Source organism: Brachionichthys hirsutus, chromosome 11 (genome assembly GCF_040956055.1).
Source record: "Brachionichthys hirsutus isolate HB-005 chromosome 11, CSIRO-AGI_Bhir_v1, whole genome shotgun sequence".
NCBI classification, from domain to species: Eukaryota; Metazoa; Chordata; class Actinopteri; order Lophiiformes; family Brachionichthyidae; genus Brachionichthys; species Brachionichthys hirsutus.
This window is the reverse complement of record NC_090907.1, coordinates 2631463-2656437: the sequence shown is the minus strand read 5'-3', so window position 1 is coordinate 2656437 and position 24975 is coordinate 2631463. Positions and strand designations below refer to the sequence as shown.

The 24975-nt window shown below is 45.5% G+C and overlaps 2 protein-coding genes across 2 annotated transcripts; one reads left to right on the top strand and one right to left on the bottom strand.

Annotated features, from left to right (window-relative positions):
- Positions 1–312: 312 nt before the first annotated feature.
- On the bottom strand, positions 313–7704 carry kcnj5 (potassium inwardly rectifying channel subfamily J member 5). The gene is made up of 3 exons (XM_068745856.1): positions 7642–7704; positions 5087–5960; positions 313–698 (listed from the first exon to the last, which is right to left on the bottom strand). The coding sequence occupies exons 1-3, from the start codon at positions 7702–7704 to the stop codon at positions 313–315; spliced, it is 1323 nt and encodes a 440-aa protein (XP_068601957.1).
- A 13283-nt stretch (positions 7705–20987) lies between these two features.
- LOC137901414 (ATP-sensitive inward rectifier potassium channel 1-like) lies at positions 20988–24365 on the top strand. Its single transcript, XM_068745442.1, has 2 exons — positions 20988–21034; positions 22657–24365. Exon 2 carries the CDS (start codon positions 22675–22677, stop codon positions 23794–23796), a length of 1122 nt encoding a protein of 373 aa, XP_068601543.1. The 5' UTR covers positions 20988–21034; positions 22657–22674; the 3' UTR covers positions 23797–24365.
- Positions 24366–24975: the final 610 nt, after the last annotated feature.

Below are 24975 nucleotides of genomic sequence, written 5' to 3'. Positions count from 1 at the left end.
TTTAGCAGTATGTGGTCATTAGGATTATAAAAAGACAATCTGAGCCAACAAACCCTTTAGTGTGGATATAGATACTGCATGTGTGCATCTCTTTGTGTACTCACGTGTCTACCAAACCACTCTAGTCTATAGATTGACACTCCGTGAGAGGAGCATTGCATGAATCGGTGGCTGGAGATGGATGTCTCGCATCGCCGAGTGTTGCAATGGGACAAGCTCGCCACTGACTAAATGAAGCGTTATGTCCTCCTGTCCTCTGGTCCAACGTCCGGTCCCTCCTGGGTTTTCAGTGCAGGTGGCAGGCGTGTGACGTCAGCCAGGAAGTCCATCAGGGAGAGGCGGTTCCGCCAAAGCGGCTGCTGAGCCGTTGGTCTCTCCTCTGTCGGCCCCCGGATGTCTTTCCTCCTTGCCTTCGTCCTGGCTTAGTGGGTCCAGTTTGGACAGGCGGTTTAAGGGATCAAAAGTGTGCATTTTGGGATCGGGGCTGAGGAGGGGAAGCTGAGGCAATAGCGGTCCCTCCCGTTGATTAGCAGCCAGCTCCTTGGCGCTGCAGGTGGGGGTGTTGGTTTCGTAGACTTCGTGGAAGTTGTTGTAGTCCACCTCGTAGAAGCCCTTCTCCAAGGAGAGAACCGGGGTGAAGCGGTAGCCCCAAAGCACCTCCGTATCCAGGTAGGAGCTCCGTGCCTGACATGTCATCCCTGTGACAGGTATGGAAGTGCGTATGCGTCCGCATGCACACAAAATAAAAGAGAAATGGAACACAAACACACACACACACAGTCGGGAGGGTAAAGGTGGGCAGAGGGGTGAGGAGAAAGAGAGATGGCATCAGTAAATTACTCAAGAACTGCACATAAAAGGGCCACAAATCTGCAATCTGCAGCTGCTTCTTCAAAACTTCCATCACGATCCTAACAGCAACGCTGAGGGGGAAACAATCCGTCTCGACGCAGGGCTTAAAATGAAATGCGTGCTGATGGGAAAACATCAATCCGAGGTGGATTTGCCGTCTCCCCGTGTCAGATACAAATCTTCTATCATCTGTTTCGGTGCGTTTTGCGTCACCCGCGACATGAAATGACATGATGACCGTTCCATCAAGCGTCCCAGGAAGCCTTTATAGCCAGGCAGCAGGCGTAATACGGAATAATGTCATGTTGTCACTTCCATGAAATGTGGATGAAAACCCCGAGCTGCAGATATCAGATGTCAAATATCGAGCACGGCCGTTCCCCAGCAAATAATTGTTAAAATCACACAAACACATCATTTTATTTAGAAACACTCTAAAGTGCAGGATTTTTTATTTTTTTTTACTTTGTAAGATGTAAATCTTTGCTTTAATGCTAACAACAGATGCTTTCATCCTACCGTGTTCTCTAAGAGGCATTCAAATGCTCATCTTGTCAAGCAGACAAATATTCACCGTTTGTCTCAGTTCTCCCTGGCGGACAACCCGTCCAACCTTTCCAGCCTCCAGGAGGTGGGAGGAGCTTCGTCTCGCTAAACGTGTATCATCCTCCTCGCCGCTTGTGTCCTCTTCACCCAGCTGTTGAGTTAAATAATCTTTTCTGTCTCCGTTACGCATGGCATCAAGAAGGTGCCCTAAAATAGACGTAGATGCCAAATTGATACGGTGTTTAATGTCACGGTGGGATGAGAAGGAGGAGGAGCTTTGGCTCCTTTTATTCAGCGCTCCCTCTGGATACGAAGTGGCCTAGTTTCCACATTTAACTTGTGAAATGTTAGCCTTTTTTCTGACAAGATCATCAAAGACCATATAGCATCTCGGTGAGAAGGATTTTCTATAACGCGCTGGCACATCGTTTGATGCGTTGGTTTTAGCCACTACTTTGAGTCCAAATCCATTAAGTTTAGTTGCGAGGATCTATTATTATCCAGCCTTGTCAATTCTTTGACTGCTTTGTCACGATTCAAGGGTTTATTTGCCTTTGACGTAATACTTCCGGGTGCCACGTGAGCAGGGTGACTGACACTCCTCTCTGCATCGTCTCATCCAGACGCAGAAGCTACCCTGATGCGTCTGGATGAGACACATGAAGGTACCTTTAATGTACCTTTACGATAGTGTGAGATATTTATAATTGAGATAGTCCCCGGAGGAGTTTTGATAGGTCAGAATTCAACTCTGGATCCCACGTGGAAGCAAAGGCATCTTTTCCGAAACTGAAAAATGTAGTTTTATACCTTGACTCCTTTTAAAAGCATTCTTTCTTCTGATGGGAGGCGTTGAACGTCGGCCTCAGACGCCAAAGACATCACAAAGCGTCAGTACGTGAGAAGGCGAACACGTTGTTGTATTGAGGATGCGTTTAGTTTGTTTGTTGCAGTAGTGAAAATGCACGATGAGCGCCGTTATTACAAGAGACTGAATCAGTTCACGCAGACAAAATATCCAACATCAGCAGCAGGATGTGACAAACGTGTTCCTCGTTTCTCTGCTTGGTTCCGCTAAGCCCTCGTTTTCCGGAATCGGGAATTTGCTCTTTTCTCCTGCCTCTACAAAAAAAATACCTGGGCTTGAAAAAAAAAAAAGTTTTAGAAGTTTGAGTTGAAGGATTCTGCTGCAGGGTTCCGGGTGCATCTAGGAGTAGCATATTTTAATAGACGGAAAGGAACACTTTCGATGATTACTCGGCTGTATCCGAGGAAACAGAAATCCGCCCGACTGAAACGTTTTCCATTACGACTGCTGCCTTATTTCTGCAATATTATCACGGGCGGCAGTGGTTCCACCACACCGGTGACAAACAACTGGCAAAAAACAACAAACAAACAACAATGTCTTGGGAGGATGCTGATGTGAATTTGGAAGCTTCATATGTTATGAAAGCACAAAGCATACAGTAAGAAGCAAACAACTGAAGCTTGAGCTATGGCGGCATCCGACTTGGATATGCCAGTTACTCGGCATGCTACCTTACTGCATGGTGCACCAAAATGGAAAATGGCCATCCATACTGTTATTAGCTGCACCTTTATTTATTTCTTATGTTTATGTCCGCCTCCCCAGCAGCACCCGTAGAGCCCCCCCGCCCCGGGGAAAGGTTTATGCTCTCATAGCCTTATAGGCCATGATAGGGTAATGGCAGCACCATAACAGGACAATTAAAAAAAAATGCTTACAGCGCTTCATCCTGCTTCTAAGACACGTCCAGAATGAAAACGATGTTTGTTATCAGCGGCACCAACAGATAAGACAAGGCCTTGATCGCAGCAGAACCAGCACCAGAAACAGCTCAGTAAACGGCACCCTAATTACTTTTATATTCACGCGCGGTTCTACAGCACTCAGCTGGTTGGAGATGCCTCACGGCCTGAGACAAATGTTCCTTTTAATAAGTGTTTTGCCACTTTTGAAATGTTCAAACAAGCAATGGCAAAAACATAAACAGTAGACATACAGTAGAAATAAATTAAGACCCCTTTGTGCATTTCAAGTGCCGTTGCATTGTTTTCCCGTCTTCAAATAATTTCATTCATCTATTCATCCATTTCCTTAACCGCTTAATCCAAAATCCGGGTTGTGGGATCTGCTGGTGCCGATCGCAGCAGTCTACAGGTGAGAGGCGGGGCACACCCTGGACAAGCCGCCAGTTCATCGAAGGGCCACATAAGACTATTTTACTACCACAAATGTTTGGACCAGTAATATGTTTTCTTTTATTTATTTTTTGCGAAACTAAAACTCCGGCATCCATTAATTAAAACAAAACTGCACTGAAAACAGATTTAAAACTTTGAATCAAACCTTTTGTTTCTGTTTTTTGACAGTGGCATTCTGATAAAAAAAAGAAAATTGCATAAAATAATCCCGCTTTTTCTATCCTTCCCATCCCGAGATAATGCTGCAGGCTGAAAGAATCAGAGAGCAGGGGAAGTTCTCCTGGATGGTCAGACCGGTCCAGTGCCTGCCGGTCAAGGACGGTGACGGCATAACCCCTGCATGACGCCACGGTCTCTACCAGTGAAGCGAGATGTAATTTAATGCCTGAGTCAAGCATCCAGCAGCGCGAGCAGGAAGCATGACGAATACAGTACTGGAGCTTTATTAAAAAATTAATAATAAAAAAAGAAACTATCTTAAATGAAATAGAGCAGAAATGTTCACACAAATCCAAATCTGATTGCATAAGGGCTCTGTGGTTTGTTTTCAAAGACACGAGGCTAAACTGTCCCAATCAATGATTCATTTTTGTAAAGTGCAATGATCAAAAAAAAGTTAATTAGCAGGGTGTATAATGCATTGTATTAAAATGAATAGGTTATTATAAGCAGGCTTTAATGTTCCACATTAGGCACATAAATATTACTGGATTTTAGCCAATACTGCACAGAAATGATAAAAAAAGAAAAAACACCTGTCATCTTTTCTGCTTCCAACACATTCTGGCTTTGAATGACGAGGCGACTGAGGTTTATATTTCACCAGTAGCGACGGAACGCTGCATCCTGCAGCATAAAAAAAAAAGCGATTTCTTCTCATCCAGATTTTTTCAGAAACACCTTGCCGTTTTCCAAAAGTGCTCGGCGTTTACCCAAAACACAGACCGGCAGCGCGGGTAGCTACTCTACTGTCATTCTGAAATAAACGTCAGAGATAACCTTGAAATAGCAGCAGTGGAGATGCGGGTTAGCAGCTTTAAATCATCCGCCTTAGTTAAGTGACAAATAGCTGGAAATGTGTAGGAATTAAACATGATGGCAGTTTCAATACTACAGAAAAAAAGCATCCTCAGACAACCTTTAGTTGAAACAATCCTCATTAAAACCCGTACGACCGATGCAGTGAACTACATTAGCATTACCTGTGTTTAATTTATGTGTGATTATCCGGTAGCGTTATTGTCTCCTTCTTTCCATCCATTAATTTATTATCTTATGCAATCAGAAGCACTTAAAGGTCCTTTACTGTATATCCCTCTGCCGCTTCCCCACATGTGTGCCTATCAGGTCTTCCCATCCATTTATCCATGTTACCATCAATCCCCCTCCCTTCCCATCAAGCCTTTGTCTCCATCCATCTACCTTTCTGTTTATAACCCCCCAGCGCCTCATTCCGTACCTGTAGCTTCCACCATGCCCTCAAGGATAACCACGATCTCAAACTCCTCCTTCTCCATGTGAGCCAGCGTCATCTCCCAGAAGGGGCTCTTCTCGTTGATCTCGTGAGAGATGATGAGCGGCGACACCAGGAACAGCCGGTCGTCTCCCGTGTCGAAGCCGATGTTGATGTCCGTCTGGTTGAGCGGAATGAACTCTCCCTCCTTGGTCTGCTGCGAGCGGATCAGCTTCGCTCTGATTGACGCCTCCACAATATGAGAGTTCCTCAGGTCCCCCACCCGAAACATCAGGCACATCTTGTTGTCTCGCACCGATATGACAGCTTTGTGCGAGAACATAAGGGTTTCGGCGCGATTCTTTGGCTGTGAGATCTTGACAAACATGCAACCCACCATCATGGCATTAACAATGGAGCCCAGGATGGCTTGCACCAAAAGCAGTACGATACCTTCAGGGCATTTTTCTGTGATTACGCGATAACCGTACCCAATCGTGGTCTCCGTTTCAATGGAAAAGAGGAAGGCCGAGACAAAACTGTTGAGGTTCTCCACGCAGGGGGTCCAGCCCTCCTCGTCACCGTGCACCAGGTCCCCACGGATGAGCGCTACCAGCCACCACAGGAAGCCAAAGAAAAGCCAATTGACGACATAAACCAGGGTGAAAATGAAGAAACTGAGACGCCAACGTAAGTCCACCAGCGTAGTGAACAAGTCACTGAGGTAACGGTAGGTCTCCTGCACGTTCCCGTGATGGACGTTGCACTTGCCATCCTTCTGCACGTAGCGCTGGCGTGGCTTCTTCGCAGGGTCGGAAATTAAGTGGGTTCTCTCTGTTGTGATCTGAGCTTCCCGCAAGTGTTTCGGGAGCTTCTTCACCTGTGTGGAAGACAAAGCGACGGAGAGAGTCAGGTGATGAAGATGGAAGGCAAGCAAGAGAATGGAGAGAGAACATTAGCGATATGCATTCATCTTCTCTTCGACGTGACCAGAGTGATATATTCCCATTAATATTTATCCCTAATGTGTATTGGGCTTTTACTGGAACATAGGTGTTACCCTCGTCAAAGAGATTTTATTTGGCAGGGGGGGAGGCAAATAAGATTAAGGGCCATTATAAAGTCGCTGCGTTGCGATACTTCACAATGACGTTGAGGCCGTCAGTGAATCCACACATCCTCTATGCAGGGAGAGGAAAAAGAATAAGGACGCGAGGACAAGCCGAGGTCGTCGTCTACCTTGGCCGAGCTCCACTGGCCCCACAGCTGTGCCCTAACTCCTTCCTTGTCCCCTGTGTTCCCTCCGCTTGCAGCCTGTGGGACATTGGCAAGCCTGGATATGAACAGATCCCAACTCTTTGCCAATGGACCCTTATTGCATCCCTAAACAAAGTGGCATATGCCTGAGCACAGACATCGGACTTACTGTATCTAGACGCTGGCTTTTATGCACACATGCCCAAGACGATGATAATAATATATGTTTTGGGGACTTTAGAGTACAATGCAAACAAACAATGTCCCACAGCCCAGGACTGCATTCCTCGTCTTAGTGGGCCGATGCACCCACACAAAACGATAGAGAGAGACACACCTGCAGGAGGACGTCACTGAAGGGCACCTTTTCAAATCAGCCACAGACAAGTCGGCATCACACTGACACAATCCAATCTGAGTTGATAATTGAAATGGTTCGAGTTGTTGCGAAGAAAACACTCCCCGGATGCTCCAAACGTCTGACACCTGCGATCCACCTCTAGGGGCCTCGCGTCGCACCAACGGGAAAGTTATGTCCTATTGTGAGCCGCTCTTTCACCGCTATCGCAAAGACGGTCGCTCTAACAATTCATCCAGGGAAGGATGTCATCCGACTTGCCTTCAGTTGCAGAGACTTCAGATAAATTGCATCAGGCGGCTTTATTTAGGGTCGTCACTTTGTGATGTCAGGTCCCGTCCCGCCTGCTGTCCTCTGACATGCCCGATCGGTCGGGCCCTGCATTGAGATCAGACATCGATTTGTCGTGGTCCCCTTTTGAAGACTGTTTTTACGAAGAAGAATTGAATGCATATTGAGCAGTGCTGCAATTGAGCGGCTTTGATGACGATACCTCGCTAAATGTCAATGGGCCGCCCTTATTACGAGCTGCACTCCGGGATATTGGATCCGATATGGATCAGTCAGTCCACCGTATCAGAATGAAACTTTCCACTCTAAACATAAGTGAATATGCAGAGCTGTTTTAAAATGCGATCGCCACTAAACTGCTATTACATGGAAGACATTGCCCTTCCCTTCCGTGCTTTTCGACAGGGTTAATTGCTTGATAGATGAAGCCGCCAAGGCAGTGCCTCCCAATCTTGTCGATATGTTATTCCTTACTTCAATCCACTTCAAATCATCTATATCTTCCCTATCTCGTTTTTGTCGTCCGCTGGCTCAATTCCTCCGCCGATCGTATCACACCTCCTCCTCCCTCCCCTCCTCTCGCTTCTCACATTTCACCGTGTAAATGCCTCTGTGATTGGTGCAGTGTTTAACCGCCAGTGCCTGTGCGGGTTACCTGTTCAGGTGTGACTCCTATCTCCATGTTGTGGTCCATGAGGATGCGCGAATCGCCTGCCATCCTCAGCTGAAGCTCAACACCTGTAAGGCACGAGAAAGCGTAATAGTCATTTCAATTTAGAGTTTAAACACACACATTTGGCGGGATTATTGTCGGCACAATGAGACTTGATGACCAGTATTGACTCAAACCAATCAAACATCGTAAAGGTCCCAGCCACAATCCCTAAGGATTTCCTACCTTCCTACCTCAGCTCTAGATTACGCATTCCCTTTGAAAGGCACATGCATATGTCTGAACTAACACTATTGTTTTGATGTATAGTGCAACCCCCCCCCAACCTGGTGCATTAGGTTCTACATGTCATTGAAATTACTTGAATTAGTCAATATGTCAATATTTACCAGCTGGTGTAATTAGAGCCCATAGAAATCAATTAGTGGGGTTTGAGATGTCTGCTAATGTGGATCAATATGTTTACATGAGATTTATTTGTTACCTCTGCCAAGGAGGTTGTGTTATGTTGATCTGTTTGTCTGTCTCTTAGCAACATAACTCAAAAAGTTGAAGATGGATCTTGATGAAATTTTCAGGAAGTTAATCGAGCTTCAAAATTTGTTCCTCAATATCTCGGTTGATTATTAATTGATGTTTATGGAATTTGACACAGTCGTGCAGGGTGGCGATCTCTCTTTTTACCACAGAATTTAATCCGGATTGGATCCAGAATTCGGATTCTGTGGCGATCCGAATTTTCCCATTCACCTATAATGGAGGCTTTAAAAAAATAATCATATCTTGTAAAATCTGCATTCAGTTCACTCTCCAAAAATCACAGTTATAAAGGGGTCCTATGTGCACTGTCATGCAAAATGCCTTCTGGATCTGATCCAGAATGAGGTCAGGAAAGAAAATCTTACATTTTAACATTAAACTTTGTGAGGGTTGCTATGGTGACTGTTGCTGCAGGTTGATTTCTGCCCTGCACAGCTGCCAAGGCATCGTTGAACTGAACGAGAAGCACCTGTTACTAATCAGCTCCGGCCTCTCTGGACGGTTCTCTGCCGGAATAGCCGCTCTCTGTTTCATTATATTTCCAGTCTCTCCTGTTCTATGTGTCGTCCCGTATTCCCTAATTCTATCTTTAATACCTGAGGAAACCGATCAGGTTGAAATCAGGGTAACATTTCACAACAAAAACGATGTTGTTTTTGGACCCGTTCAATAATCTCTCTCTGATTACCTCCACAAATGAGGTTCTGTTTCTGCTGCCTTTACAGAGACACTGGAATTATTAGTGGACAAACGGATTTGTTGTATCTTCAATAGCTCTGGATCTATAGATCCAGAAGAATCTGCCATTACTGAAAGTGTGCTTTTAGTGAATAACTTCTAAACTAATAATGAATTTATCCACTAAATACTTGTTTTCATGGTTAAAGAATCTAAAAATGATTGATAAAATAAATGTAGGACGATAATGTTTGGTGTAAATCACAATGGGGGGGGGGGGGGGGGGGGGGCTGAGGTCTCTGAGAGCTCTTCTAGTTTCTTATCGTTACGTGCCGCTCCTCTTGCCGGATCCCTCGTTCTTTTTACCTCCTTCCCGACAGGTGAGGCTGATCAGCAATCAGTGATCATGAAGAGGTGGTAGTGAGGACTGCTCTCCTCCCTCCTCTCATTCTGGCCTGCAGTTGTGGAGATCACATGTGGTTCTGTGTTCCTGGGGGGTCCAGTGCTCCTGTTTCCAGGCTTTATTTCTGTTGTTTGCTGTTAGTTTTCTTCTGTTCGGGTGGAGGGGAGAACCCAGCTGCTCCACAGTGGGGGGCTCCCTTGCTTTAGTTCATTTTGGCTGACCCACTATTTAATTAGTTCTGGAGGAGGTTTATCTTTCCTGGATTTTCTTAGCTTCTTTAGGTCTCAACTTGGTCCCAATGGTTGACTCAATCAGTGATTGTGCTCGATCTCCTTAACACTCCTCAAAAAATGTAAATATTAATAAAATAAAATGAGATTTGAATGTGAAATATCCCAACGACCACTGGATTCTCTCGGGGTATTTCTAGAGGAAGGTTCTGGTGGATACAATCTAATAATAATCTTAGTGTTTCTCTCACACAGTAAATATCTATCCTGTCAGGGGTTGCCACAACAAACCAACCTTCTCCACTCCACCCTGTCCTTCGCATCGTCCTCCTGAGCTACGTACAGGTATCTGAGGGAGGACATGAGAATACGTGGGCCGTATAATTGACTTACCCTGTGACCATGTGCGGTGCTACGTGAAATATAGTTTCATTGATTGGCATGGACGCAACAAATAAAACGAGATCGTATTATTGACTGGCAGCACGAGTAGAAAACAAGCCGTTAAAGCCGGATGAGCGATGCCCCGGTGTCCACTCGTTTGTCCGTGTCCTGAGCTCAGCTCGGGCCTCTTTAATGGGATCGCTTTCCCAAAGAGAAGACTGGTTGTGTGTCACTTGTAGACACACAACACTCTATATGCAAAATATCCGTTTGGAGTGATTTGGCAGAACAGCGAAATGACGACTTACTGCAGCAGAAAGCCGATCAACTATACCCAACGAGCCTACAGACGATTCCCAATGCTTGTTTTTAAATGTCCAGAGTGACGAGGCGGCGTGGCGAAACGGGTATTTTTAAACACCTGCCATGTGAGGTACAAAGTGACGGGATGAGTAGAAAAGGAATACTTTCGACAACTGCAGAATGATGTGGGATTTAATGGTGGACGGGGGAGAGAGGGGGGGGGCAACTCAGATAACGTTCCAGTTTTAGCATCAATCTTGCAACAGCTTTCTGTTGCTTCAAGAGAGGCAATTAACTCACAGAGCTCGGGTGTTGTTTGAAACTCAGCGGGTTTAAATATGTGACCCAACCGAGCTAAAGACATTACCTTCCCGTGCTCCTGACCTGTTCTGGCATTTCTTTGCCATCTGCCTTTGATGTTATTTGATCTCCGGCATGGTGAGGAGATGGAATGCAAAGGCCGGTGTGGAAAAACGAGAGCGCGGCGTCACACGGGCGACCCTCGGAGGAATGAGGTGTTGACACTGATGGTCCAAAGCAAAGGGCAGACGGACGTGACGGGCATCTGATTGGGAGGACAGACAGACAGAAGGACGGACAGCAGAGGCACCAGAGCTTCCGAAATACCTTGGCGAATACATAAGAGCGGCTGTGAGGCCTCGCTTTCTGACTCGTTTCAACTCTCTCGTGAATTAAACATGGTCGACTGGAGACTTTCAAAATGAAGGTCTGTGTTTTGTTAAGTTGTTGTTTGCTTTTTTGTTTCTTTCACGGAGGACGAGATTGCGTTGTCTGTCCACGACAACGGGCTCAGCCAGGCCGGATGAGAGGCGTTCGAACACGGATACCAACTGGGGTGTTTTAATCTGCGTTCTAAAGAGGGTGACAGGCGCTTATCTTGTTACCGGGAGAGCGACAGGACGCTTTGTGTTTTGTGTCGTGATAACAAGAGCACTCATCTGGTGTGCTTAAAGGGCCGCTGGTAAATGGGGAACCTGCCTCCTGAGGGCGCTCTGCAGGGCATGTATTTTCCTTATTTGCTGATACTGCATAAAAAAATATCATCTGCACAGAGCACATCAAAGTGTAGCTTTTTTTCCCTTTTTATGACGCGCTGTAATTTACACCCAAAGGATCAGCGTTGTTCTGAATGGCACGTTTGTCAGCTTTCTGTACAAACGCGACGGTAGACAATGCCTCGGCGGCAGAACCGAGACGATTCTCTAACAATTCTAATCACTTCGTAGATGAAATGAATTGTCGTGAGTTAAAGTTATCAATTTGGAGACATCATTTTCAAACCTCATTCAATGGATGAATGACTTTATTATTTCCCATCACGAGGAGCTAATCGCTTTAGCATTGTGGCACCTGTGGAGAATCATCTCCTGCTTGAAATTTGCACAGTTTTTTTTTTCCTTTCTCAGCAAATGTGAAGAATTCGCTGCTATCAGACACACGCTTTGTATCTCCAAACCTATTGGCTTCCCAGGAAAAAGTGTTTATGAAAAAAGATGATTTCTTTCACAGACATCAAACGCATGCAAGCTCTGAAAAAAATAGTGCTTGTGCTGCTGCTGAGCGTGACAGGTTTACAAACGGCAGTGAGACGATGCTGACTCAGCACTTCCCTCTAGTTTACAGTACAAAACTGGCTTTAAGTGGGCACTGATCCGCGTATTTGGAGGTTAGAACTCCCAGTTTCCTGTTGGTTCATCAATTTCAGCGGCGACACGGACACGAGACGGGAAGAAAAGAAAACAATTCACTGCGTCAGATGTCTGCCGCTGTTTCCTCGTCCACGGAAGCGCTGAACCTTCTCCTGCCTTGATTCCTTACCCTCCATCTCTCCCGTTGAGCCCAAAGCAAGGAAGGACTCGTGGTCACTGGGCTCATCGTGATTACATCCCTGGCCGAACTTGGCTTCATCACTATCGCTGCTCGCTTGTGGACACTTTGAGGTCAGGCAGGTCAAATGACTACAAACGTCCCCGGTTGGCCTTGAGCCCAGCAAACACACACACACACACACACACACACGCACACCATCCCTCGCTTCCATGTCTCCATTGTGCAGGATAGCGAGCTGAGCATATCCAGTTGTGTCCTTCTCGTGGTTGACCTTCTCTGCGCAGAGACGCTCGATTTATCCTGGAGAAACGATTTCCTTAATGATGCGTCTCAAGCGGTCGCTCTCACGCTTCCTGCACTCTACCGTGCAACAGACACACACCCTTAAAAAAAATAAGACCCTTGTTCAACCCAATAGCGATCACAGTTAGATGATGGTTCCTTCATGCTCCAACTCTGGCTCGCTAATAGGAGTATTTTTATACAAATCAATACGCCAGGATGTCACGTTTGCCGCTAGAGCCCAGGAGCTACTGGATTCAAGTAACACCCTCTTCAATTATGACGTGATGGAAAGAGAGGAGTCTGGGCATCCTTCCCTAACACCCTGGTTCTGTTTCTTATCTGGCTCTTAGCAGAAATCAGAACTCATGGCGACTTGAGATAATCCTCAAATCTCGTTCACGTGGGAACTATTTAGTTTCGTTCCTCTTCAGAGGACAAAGTGGCACGCAGCACCGTTATATTCAAAATCTATAAAAACCTGGGATGGACTCGGAGGATATCGGCATGTCCACCACCAGAGGAGTCAAAGGTCAGATGGACTTCATTGGAATTCCTCACGTCAAGCTTTTCCATTTGAGCATCCCTTTCCTCTGGAGTCATCACATGCCCAATCAGGGCGGTAGGAATAAGCACCCTCAGCTCGGTGTGTTTTCTGACACGGTGATGAGCTCGAAGCTCTCCAGCAGAAAGACACGATGTGAGTGCAAAGCGAGACGCTGAAGAGAGGAGCCCTCAACAGTCTTTCATTTTATCTTAAAGCCCATCTAATGTCAGAAATGAATTGATGCTGTCACTCCCTGGGCCCCATTTTCCATATCGAACATTTCATTTTCTTTCTGTGTTAACGAGCTGCAAATGTACAGCGATGCTTTTCCCGGGGGTAGCGGATGCTCAGGCTTCATTTACGACTTGGTGAAAAAAACAATGCGCCAGATGTACTGAAAACCTGGAAGTGTTTACTTCCTGCGTTTAATGGCGTTTACTCGTTTTGAACCAATATTCAAAGTGAAGGCCTAACATATTTAAAAAAGGATGCATTCACACTGTCTTTACATTCCCTGGTAAGATCAGGAGCTTTGGGTGGCCTCTGCTCTTGATTCATGTGGCCGTGAAATCCCGCTGCATTGTCATCAAACTTTTACAGCATGAACTCCTGAGACGAATGCACCGAGCTGCAGCTCCAAGCAGAGGAGAAAACAGCAGCATGCATTGGACAATAAAGCCTAATCCTCACACCTGGAGTGTGTTTTAAGGGAATTGATGTAAATGATTTTCTCTCTAACCTGCAATATTCATGAGAACACAGCCGGCAGCTACATATCTCAGCGAGGTACCCCCCCTCCTTCATCCCCTGCTTGTGTTGAACACAAAAACACGCTGCGCTGTGGGTGGATGGAATAAGCCCCCCCCCCCCATCCTTCTCCTCCTCCACACACAGATGCACTTACAGTAGCGCATGCATAGCTGCACATCGGACAGATTTTCTGCTGCTGCGCTCGTAAAAAAAAGTCCTGCATTGCATGGCGAGAGCTACAGCGTGGCGCATGGCTGGAGCGTGGAAAGGCGTTCTTTGCTTGCGTCAGAAAAAAATCCATTGCCTGTTTGATAACCAAGGACGAGGAGATGCACGGTGATGATATGTGTCTCCGCGGTAACAAGGGAGGAAGCTGCGATGGTGATGAATGTGACTGAACGTAGTCACTTTAACCATCACCACTTTCCTTCCCCTGCTCTTTCCCCATCGCTGCCTTCACCTCCCTGTTTCTACATGAATAGTTTTTGATCTTCCTTCAAGTAATTCACACTTTTCATTTGGGCAAACACTCTCCAGATGGGAGCTGCGGCTGTGAAATGAAACGCATAATGCGGTCACAGCATGCGATGCCATCCGCTGACAGGCTGGGAAGAGGCAGCTTGTACATTTGAGCCACGATCGTGCCGCTCATCAGCGGCTTTAAAACCTCCACCTCCTTTGCCGTCCTCCCTCTGTCTCTTCATCTCCTTTACCCCCCCCCCTCCATCAGCGATGCGTGAGGCTTACCTTCAGGTCTCTGTAGGAGTAGCTTGCAGGCACACTTCGAGGCATTTCACCGCCGTTCCTCTTCCCAGGGCTGCGCACTCTTTTCTCCTGGCTTTGTTCAGTCAGCGGCAGCCCTCCTGCCTCTCTCCTATACCACCCAGCTCCTTCTGCTCCTCACCGCTCTCTGCTCCTGTTTGGCTGGGGAGGGGGGGTTTGCATGTGCTTGTGTGTGAGGAAAGAGAGAGAGAGATGGCGAGAAGGAGGGATGGAGAGACCCAGAGAGAAGCAAGAGGCATATACAAAGATGTGTGTGTGCTCTCCCTCGTCTCACATCCTCACAGAGTTTGGACCCGTTGTGTCTCAGGATTTGACCTTATAAATGTGTATGTTCATGCCTATTTGCACAGAGCCTCAGTGTGTGTGTGTGTGTGTGTGTGCATGCATATACATGTATTTCCACCACACACACCTCCCCTCCCTCTGCGAAGAGGAAGCAAAACGTTTTTAAAAAGTACAGCCATATAATGAAAGTGTGTGTCTGTGCACGTGCGTGTGATTGGCGTGCAGACAGGAGTGTGTATTATCAGTGGCTCTAAAACAGGAGCTGAAGGGCGGGGGGGGGGGGAGAGAGAAGCCCCGGGGGGTGGAAGAAAGGGCATGGGTGCAGATCTTCATTCCTCTGGGTCACGGTAATCCTTGAGATCTTCAAAAATTAGGAGGAAGAGGAGGAAGGGTGTGAATGGGAGTGTAAAGGAGCAGCAGCTTGAGATGAGGAGGGAAAATGGGGCATTTTGGCCTGCACTTCAGTTTTGGTGCCACTTTCGCCACTTGGCTGAAGTCATGCTGGATAAAAGACACGCTTGAATGAGTGAAGTGAAAAGTGGGCTGACTCGGTTTAGCCACATTGGCCTCACATTAACCGTGTGAATGAGCGGGGGTGCCTGTAATACACGGTTCAGATGTAAACTACAGTCATACAGCTTAGTTCCAGAATGGAGCTCACGCGTGGATGACAGAAACTATGAGTTGGACAAAGATGGACAGGTTTATATGGAGGTGATGGGTATGAGAGGAGCAACAGAAGGGCTACCACGTGAAAGCTCCTTCATATACTTCCTGCACTGAGTTTAGGATGAGATTTATTACTCTGCAGCCTCCTCCCCTCCTCCTCCTCCTCACACCGTTCTCTTCTGAGTAGCAGGGCCATGATGAGGGAGATGCATCTTCTTTTTTTTCTTCTGCCCTCCATCCTCCTCGACCAACCGGGGAGCCAATGACAGTGGATTATAGAACATCAAGCAGTGAGGCTGCGATAATGAGGAGCTTGGGAATTGGCTCAGGGATGCGAGTTCTGGGCCACACTTATTCCGGTCTCGGCGTCGTGCTGCTAATCTTGGCAGTGACCATGAAGTGTTGGGGGGGGCTCTTAATTGTTGAATTCAGGGTTTGGCGGCAGCTCTGCGTGGACCCTGCGCGTGGATCAACCCCCCCCCCCCCGGGGTGGCTTCAGATCCAGGGCATGTGTAATTACTTCACCTCCTGTGGCTACACCATTATTGATCAAAGCTGCGCTCCTTCCACCTTTATTGCCTCTGGTGCTCCTCCTGCAAAGAAATCCATTCAGCTGCTGAACGAAACTCGCATTGATCGCGCATTGAAAAAGCTGCTTAGCACGCTCATTGCCTCCGTGAACCGCTCCGCTTCCAACTTGACTGAAACCTATGGGAAGATCATATCATCGGCGCAAGTACAAAGGCTAAGAGGAGATGCTGATCCTTCAAAACCTTCCTGACATTGTGCATTAGAACACGATTTCCTGTCGCCCACCTGTTGCAGCTACATGACTTGTACGATGGGGGTTGGCGTCATGGGTAGGCTTTGGATTTTCTCCCCGGGGACTCATGGAATACCCTGGATGGAGATAGCTGTGGCTTTTCCAGCGACATTCATGCACGACTCGACCTTTGTTTGGAGCGGACGACGTCGCACGTGTTCCATATGTACGTCTGACGTGATCACTGATGACGCGTTTGCCTTTGGCGCCCATTTTTCCTTCGGTTAGTGCATCTTCCTCCCAACCAGCAATATCCTTATTTTTGGGGAAGGAAATTATCCATACCTCCCACATATTGAAATGTCTTCCAGACTACATTTTTATTGTCACGAAATGTTCTTTTCATGCTGCGCTCATGCCACTTTTATGGAGGAGCGCTGCCCGCTACAACAAGGGGTCGGAGGGAACTTTAGTGTTACTCTACTTAGAAAATGATGGGGATAACATAATATGCTTGTTTTAAATAGACAGAATGGAAGAAGCTGTGCATTACCTTGCTGGCGAGGAGAAGCGAAGCTCTGAGTCTGATTTCTTATTCATTAATGCAAAGATTTCCATATGAAATAAACTGAGCTGCCTTGTTCAGCTCACATAGACCTCGTGCTATTTTTGGTATTGTTCTGGCAGCATATGAAATTGGAGGGATTTTAACAGGGAAATAACTTTAAAGTGTGTGTGTGTGTGTGTATTCACCGAAATGTAAATCAGGTCATTACCATCCATCGGGCTAAGAAATTATCATGTCAGAGGTCAGAAGTAGGGAAAGAGGGAATTAGTTCTTCCTTTGGAGGTGAGGGGACGTGCCATTTTTTTTAAACCAATCTCCGCTCACTCGGCTGCAGGATTCCCTCTCCCAAAGTCCGTCCATGCTCTTCCATTCACTCTTTGACTCTATCCCTCTTCGCCTTCTCTCGCCTCCTCCCAGGCTTCATTATCTCTGATCGATCGTCTTGTCAGAGTTTACGGCGTAGCGATGAACTGCACTGCTACAACCAGGAAGACAATCGAAGTCAGAGGACGACCACTGCAGAAATTTGACCGCAAGAGAACGGGGGGAGGAACTTTGAGATTTGGCATGTGTGCGGTTTTGTGCTTGATTTCTTTTTTCTGACCAAACTGTGCAGTTTAAACTTGTATGACTTTACGGTGCAAAGAAGTGTATGCCTGTTTGGTTTGACACAAAGAGCAGAACTGGGGCATTTAAAAGCATGGACAACTGGTGATCGCATGAAGGAGCAATTAAAAAAACAACCCCATGAATAATTAAAGAACATGAGAGCAAGCTGCTAACGGCTGCTCGAGCGACCTGGAACAAATTCATCTGTGTCACCGTATTGGTGCACGTCACCACGAGGAAATCAAAACGAGAATATTGGAGCACAGCAGCATTCATTATACATTTCTTTTTTTCTTTTTCTTTCTTACATTTATGGATTATATTTGAAAGATGAAACATATATATTAGTGCCTAAATAATGAATTGTGAAGATCTACAGTACAGTGCAGCACTGCTCTTGTATGTGAATATATAATTTAGAATACTGGAACAAAATTTTTTTCTTGACCAGAGGACACCATTTTTCCAGTAAGCAAGGCATCTTTGTTTAGCTTTGTTCACTTTGACATGAATCATCTGTAAAACCTGCAATATTTCTGATATGCATCATCCAAAGACATTTTTTAAATTAATTTATCTAACAATTTGTTAAGAGATGTGAGACTTCATAAACAGTCAATACTTCTTCAATATTTCTTTAATATTTTGGAATTTGGGTGAGCAGAGTGTGACTGGCTGGAAAGAGCGACACCAGGAGGAGGAAAGTGGTAAAGCAGGGAAGGAACATGAATAATGGAAGAAATTTCTCTGGAAGAAATTTGATTCTTGGAGGCAACGTTTAAACTTGGAATAAGAAATTAAGTCTTTTCAATTGACATATTGTTTAAGTGTATTAATGATGCAGCATTGCACAGAGCTCCATCACCCATAGACGGTCTGAAGCTGCATTTGCAAAGCGATTTGCAAGTGTTTAGAAAAGCGCTATATAAATAAAATGTATTATTATTATTTCTAAATGAGGTTATTACTCTCAGAGGATATAATTATTTACTTCTGGTCGATTTTTACCTTGAAGCTTTCACCTGAAATCAAGATCTCAAGCTTTAAATACTAGAATTGAGTTTCTCTGTCTTAGTCATCATTGACACAGTTCATCCCAAGTCTGTGGGAGATCGTACATCCTGGTGGGTCGATATGTCCTGCTCAGCGAGGAGGGGTCTGACATCCGGGATGTCATCTTGACAAATCCAAGATCATTGTTCTTTTTTTTTTCTCCTTCATCTGACAGGAATAGGAAGAAAGCTAATTTGATTATGGAGTTTTTTTTATGAAGAGAAAATGTTTATTTGACACCAAAGCGGAAGTTAATTTACTGGATGATGCAAATACCTCCGGGGAGACATGAATATTTGATCTAATTAAATTATTTTTTAGAAACATCCCAACGCCAGGAAGATATCAAGCCTCCAAAGCCCATTTATGAAGAATAATATTGAATTTGAATTTTTCACTCCGTTGCCCGCTGGCCCATATACTGTAATCGACGCTGTCCTTCAGTCAAAGACCATCAATGTCAAAAAGCTTTGGCAATGATGAAGAGCAACCTCTTCCTCTAATGCAGCCTGCAGGCTGAGCGACTCTTGTACATGTCAAAAACGCCAATGAAATTCACGTCCGAATAAATTGACTTCCAAATGTTGTGTAGTGGGACATCTAAGCTGAAATTTGTATTTCTTACCTTTTGACATAAGCGCTCATCTCTTCTGCAATGGCACCAATAGAGAAAACCATCGCCAAAAGGTTCTAAATTGTTTCCGGTATCTTTATAAACCAACCATGAAAAGTTGATTGCATTAGTTTAATGAAGCACGACAGTTAGCGGACAGGTTTGTGGAAAATCCCCACATACACGTCGGACCTGGCGTCTACACTTTGTTATTGGTGGCTGAGGTCCCACCAATGAGTGTGTGTTGATATGTACATATACTGTAGCACACAAAGGTGCCAGCACTGGGGAAAGGGGGGGAGGGCACATCTGAAGATTGGATTCACAACTGCTTGTTTATTGTTTTGCTGCTAATGTGAATTTCAGAAGATGCACGAATGCCAAAGAGAAAAAAGTGCCCCAACATTTAATATTTCTCTTTGTGTTGCAAGCACGTCGCACAGCTTGGGATTGCAACGGCTGACATTTAGCGCGTTGCCATTTTTACCCTCAGGATGATGGATATGGAATATAAATGATCAGCGGCACGACGATCCGGAGCAACGGCTGCCATCGTCGCACAAACGTCAGCAGACACAGAAGAGATCTATGCAGCTCAACTCCAGCAGGTTGGAGCACGAAGCCACGCAGCGACTGGTCGAAATAAAAGGAAGTGAAAAACCGAGGCTTCATTATTATGCAAACCACGACTAATTAAAATGTTTCAGCCCAATGCTCAAGGCTCCATTTCATAATGAAGTCAGAGGGCAATAGATATTTCCTTTCTTTCTGTTTTTGTGAAGAAGCTAAATTTGATTCACAATTGTGTTCTTCACAGAATGCAAAGAAAATGAAATTATAATATATATATTCCTATATTAAACTTCTACTTTCCATTCCTATATATGCCTCTGAATGCATCACTATTAATCTAATGCAGCCTCTGCAGGAGTCGCCCCAGCCAGCCACGAGCTCTGGTGGCTGTTTGGCCTCTTTTTTGTCTGCTATAAAAGGGATGTAACCCCCCCAAAAAAAACCAAGAGACGGTATATGAAATCAACAGGCAAATAGCTCATTGGATAAAAACTCTTAAATGCAAGGAGCTCTTTGCACGAGCGGACAAGTCTGAGCCTGTTGTGTGTCAACTCGTGTATTGTGGTTGCAGATAGGATACACATAATAGGCCGCTGTTTCTGCCACCTGTGCCGGGAACAATAGAGATGAAAAACGACGCCCTTCACAATTCACATCTTTTCGTCCCCTTGCTGCGTCCGGCTGACGAGCTGATTGGATTCCCTGGGCGACCTTGGAGATGTTTGGATCTCCACGGTTACTCCCGGTTCATTCCATCAACTCGTTTATTCCACGGCCCCGGCGTTCCATTTAAAACACACCTCTAGTCGCGACTGTTTGTTACACAGAAGGAGACCAAGCTCGAGTGCTCGATGTGTTCGACACGTTTTTAGGATATCATTACCCGATAAAAGGAGGAAAACGTGGATAAACAACTTTTAATTAAACATGACTATCACATCAGTATCTGTGAAAATGTTGCTCCTTCCTCCCATTTTGGTTCTTATCCTCTTTCCTCACGTACATGAAGCGATAAGGGAAATCAAGCGTGTGCGACTGTCTGCAGTAAAAAATCATACAGTGCGTTCATCATGGAGACACGGAGAACCAGAACCAAATATAGTAACAGTTCCTACTGGCTTCTACGCTGTCAGCATTATTATTATTTTATTTTTTTTATTCACTGTGAATTCAAATGTTGTCACAAAACCGGAACTAATCCGAGACTGTAGTGGACCAAAGAGCCTGGTGGACAGAGGTCAGCCTGGCCCTTGGTGCCAGGCGTTTTGTGGGGTAAACATGTAATCAGGGGCAGGAGGAAGAGTGTGTGTGTGTGTGTGTGTGTGTGCTTGTAGTTTCTGTGGGCGTAATCGTCACCTGGCTGAGGATAAATGCACACAGGTACTGGTGAGCAGGAGTAGGAGGAGAACACACCTGAACTAGACAGGTAAAGAAAGAGGAGGTCAAGTTGGAGTTTGGTTATTAACCCCCCGGACCAACGGTTGCTTTCAGGTGAGTTTCTATTGAATTTATTTTCTGCTGGATCATTTCATTTATTTAAGGGCGATTAATAACGTGTCCCGATGGCGCACACGGGAAACAGGATGATCAGCGTGATTGCTTCCCCGAAAAGAGAGAGAAAGAAAATGAGCAGCAGTTAAATGAATCAATTTTATAAATGTCTTTTTTTTTTCTCTCTCTACGTATTAAATTGACACACTTTGTAAAAGAAGGGATTTACTGCAAATGAGGCTTGGATCTCCAATCCAAGCCTGTAATCTCCCTTTTAAATCCTAAGAATTGCTGAATGGTTGCTTTGACTGAAATTATGTAAGAGTCACAAGCTACAAAATCAATAAGATATTCAATACCTCCTATTAACAAAGCTCTCAAACAATTAGTGAAGCCAGGCGATGATAATCTGTGATTTTAAAGAGGAACTAAAAGGCAGAACATTTTCCTTGACTACAGCCTGTCCTCCTTTTGTTGTTGTTTCTTGTATAATGTCTTATTTAAAGCTAAAGCATTCTGATTCGGATTATTTGTGTGTAAACGGGTCAGAAGAAGTGGGCTACATCTTCAGAATCTCAACGTCTACAATTTTCATGCAGAAAGACAGTTTTTGTCAGTAAATCTTTACGGATTACAGCAATTAAAAAAATGTGCAGTTAATGACCGCTGAATGCATTTCCAAAGTTTATACATCATAATGATAATCGGTTCCTGAAGCACAGCAATCATTTGGGGGTAATTGGCCATACATACAATTAAAATGCTAAATACCTGAAATTATTCTGGCTTGTTTCTCGCTATAGTGGGGAAACACGCTGACATAATGATTAGGTGTGAAATGACTGGGATCGCCTCCCAAAGGATGAACGCCTGCAAACAAGCTGCACGGTGTAATTTCTGCAGAAATGACCGAATGTGAGCTTTGAGGGACGGAAACGGAAACTCTCTGCACAGTTCGTTTTGTACCGCTTCACACTGATTAACAAGCACGCCGTGATCCAAATGGGTAGTTTGCATGACTTGGCAAGAACAGTGGGCGTAATTATTTGGAAACCGCCGCGCTGCCAATAGTGCCAGTCGCCATCCATCAAGCACCAGACGCATAAGAACTCTTAAAGCCAAACATTGCTGTGTCTGAGAGCAGCTGGCCTCCTGGCTCAGGTTTGCACAAATTATTTTAATATCGTGTTTATTTTTGTCAGCATTGAAAAACCTGGGAAATAAAGCCTCTGCTTGTGCGGAGGGGCAAAGATCTCAAATCATTCGGTTTGTTAGGAGCTTTTATGTGTCGCACGCAAGTGGAAACTTTTATTCTCATTAACTCGAGGTCATTGTAATCCACCCAGGATTATAGCCTTTCTGTAAGAATTAAAACTTGAGCTGGAGCATGTGAGGCTGAACAGGAACGGGCCACAGCGAGGAGAATAGGGAGACTTGTTGGCCTGGCTTGGTTTCCTTTCTGGTTCCCTGGACCTGGCGGGTCATCTCGTGTCGTCTTCACACTATGCTGTGTGATTGTAGTGAATTATAGTGTTCAGATCATGAACTGCCTTTGTTAGGGTCATAAAAGTATCTTACGAATGAATAATTGCCCCCCCCCCCCTCTCTCTTCTCATATTCAGGTTCTCACCTTGGACACCATGTTTGAGTGTTTGCGCAAACACATCCAGAACTGTCTGGTGGAGCGGAGAAGCCGCAGGAGCAGACTGGTGACCAAAGACGGCCGCTGCAACATTGAGTACGGAAACATCAAATACAGCAACCACTTCGCCTTCCTGGCTGACTTCTGGACGACCTTCGTGGAGATCCGGTGGCGTTTTGTCCTCTTCCTCTTCATCGCTTCTTTCACCCTCAGCTGGTTCATTTTTGGGCTGCTATGGTACTGGATTGCCCGAAGTAACGGGGACCTGACTTGGCAGAACCCCGATGAAGACCACACTCCATGTGTCGATAATGTCGTCGGGCTCACGACGGCGTTCCTGTACTCCGTTGAAACCCAGACAACTATTGGCTACGGTGGCCGAGCACTCACGCCTCTCTGCCCGGGTGCGGTGGCCCTTCTCATCATCCAATCCCTCCTTGGAGCCATTATCAACTGCTTTATGTGTGGTGTCATCCTCTCCAAAATATCTTTGCCCAAAAAAAGGGCAAAGACTATCGCGTTCAGCGATATGGCCGTCATTAGCCCCAAAAACGGCTCTCTTTGCCTGTCCATCAGAGTTGCCAATCTCCGCAAGACCTTGTTGATCGGAAGCCAGATCTACGGCAAGCTGCTGAGGACAACCAACACACCAGATGGGGAGACGATCATCATGGACCAGGTGAACATCGAGTTCATGGTGGATGCTGGCAAGGACAACCTTTTCTTTATCTGTCCTCTCACGCTGTACCACATAATCGACAAGAGCAGTCCCTTCTTCGAGATGGCGGTGGACAACCTTCACAAGAAAGACTTTGAGCTTGTGGTCTTCCTGGAAGGCACGGCGGAGTCCACGAGCTCCACCTGCCAAGTCCGGACCTCCTTCATTCCTCAGGAGATCATGTGGGGCTTCAACTTCTTGCCAATCATTTCCAGAAGCAAGGAGGGAAAGTACAGGGTAGATTTCTCCAACTTCTCCAAGGTGGTGCCAATGGCCACCGCTCACTGTGCCTACTGCTTCCACAACATCAAGGGTCATCACCACCATTCCAGAGAGGGACACGACAACGAGGGGTTCGAGGTGATCGATATCAACAATCCCCCAAACGTCACCAAGATGTGAGGGGTTGGTTCTGCTGCAAAGACCTTTAGAAAATGAGACTGGGGGAGGTGTATGCCTCACGACTGAAGCAGGGGTCACCTAACGAAGGACATTGTTCTACTTATTTGTTTTTCTGTTGTATTGAGCGCAGATAAGAAGGCCGTCTTGTGAGCCATCTGCTCTCCAGAAGTAGGGCCGGGGTCTTACATGAAAACAAAGCGGCTACGAAGAACGTTTTCCCAGTCGCTCATATGCGGATTATTTATGACAAGTCTTACTTTAAAGGAAGATGAATGATTTTAATGTATCTCTGGCTTTTTATTTATTTATTTGTAGATGCATACATTTAAAGGAACTGCTGTATATTAATTACACTGGAAGTAAATCTTACTTTGAAGGACCGATGTTGAAGAGAAAGTGTTTGGTGTAGCTGATTTCTGTGTAGCCACATTAAGAGAGGGACAAGGAAAGGATCAGACCCGGTGGGGTAGGTGATGTCGTGTTTTTTATTCTCCAATGAAGGCATTGTGGAAAAAGGTTTTTGTGTGATCTTTTTTTGTATTTGATTCCAGAGGATAATACACCAAAATAAAGGCTATTTTTTTTGGCATTTAAATAATAATACCTGCACCTTCATTTGCTATTAAACTGAACTGGGACGTCACATCCGGGCTGTGATCAAAAAGGTCAAAGCGACATGATGACAGGGGCCACCATTGAGGCTTTTTTTTTTTATCTGCAAACACAGCCATGTTGTGACAGCAAACAGATCCATATAGGACAGACGACGGGCCTTGTGAGGTAAAACCCGGTGCTTGCTGCTCATTGTTTCGCCTGCAGGTCCTCCCGTAGGAAACCGTAAATCTCCACTGAAAGGAATGAGGATGAAAAGCGTCCACCTACACTTGGCTTCTGCAGATTTAATGTGGAGCAGCCGCTGTGAGTGCCCGAATAATGAACCGCAGACTGTTTACGTAGAGTCAGCTTAAAATGATTGTTGAGCAGATCAAGGTTTAAGGACCATAAATATTAGCAGCGTGCAGATGAAGTATATTTTAAATACAACTGTCCCTTCATGGTTTTCCACCTTGTCTGTGATGCACATTATTTATGTGCAAGGTTCATGTAAACACACAGAGTGCCTCTCGAGGCATGAGCAACAACTTGTCCACAACGGTTGTTAAACTGCCAACGACTATA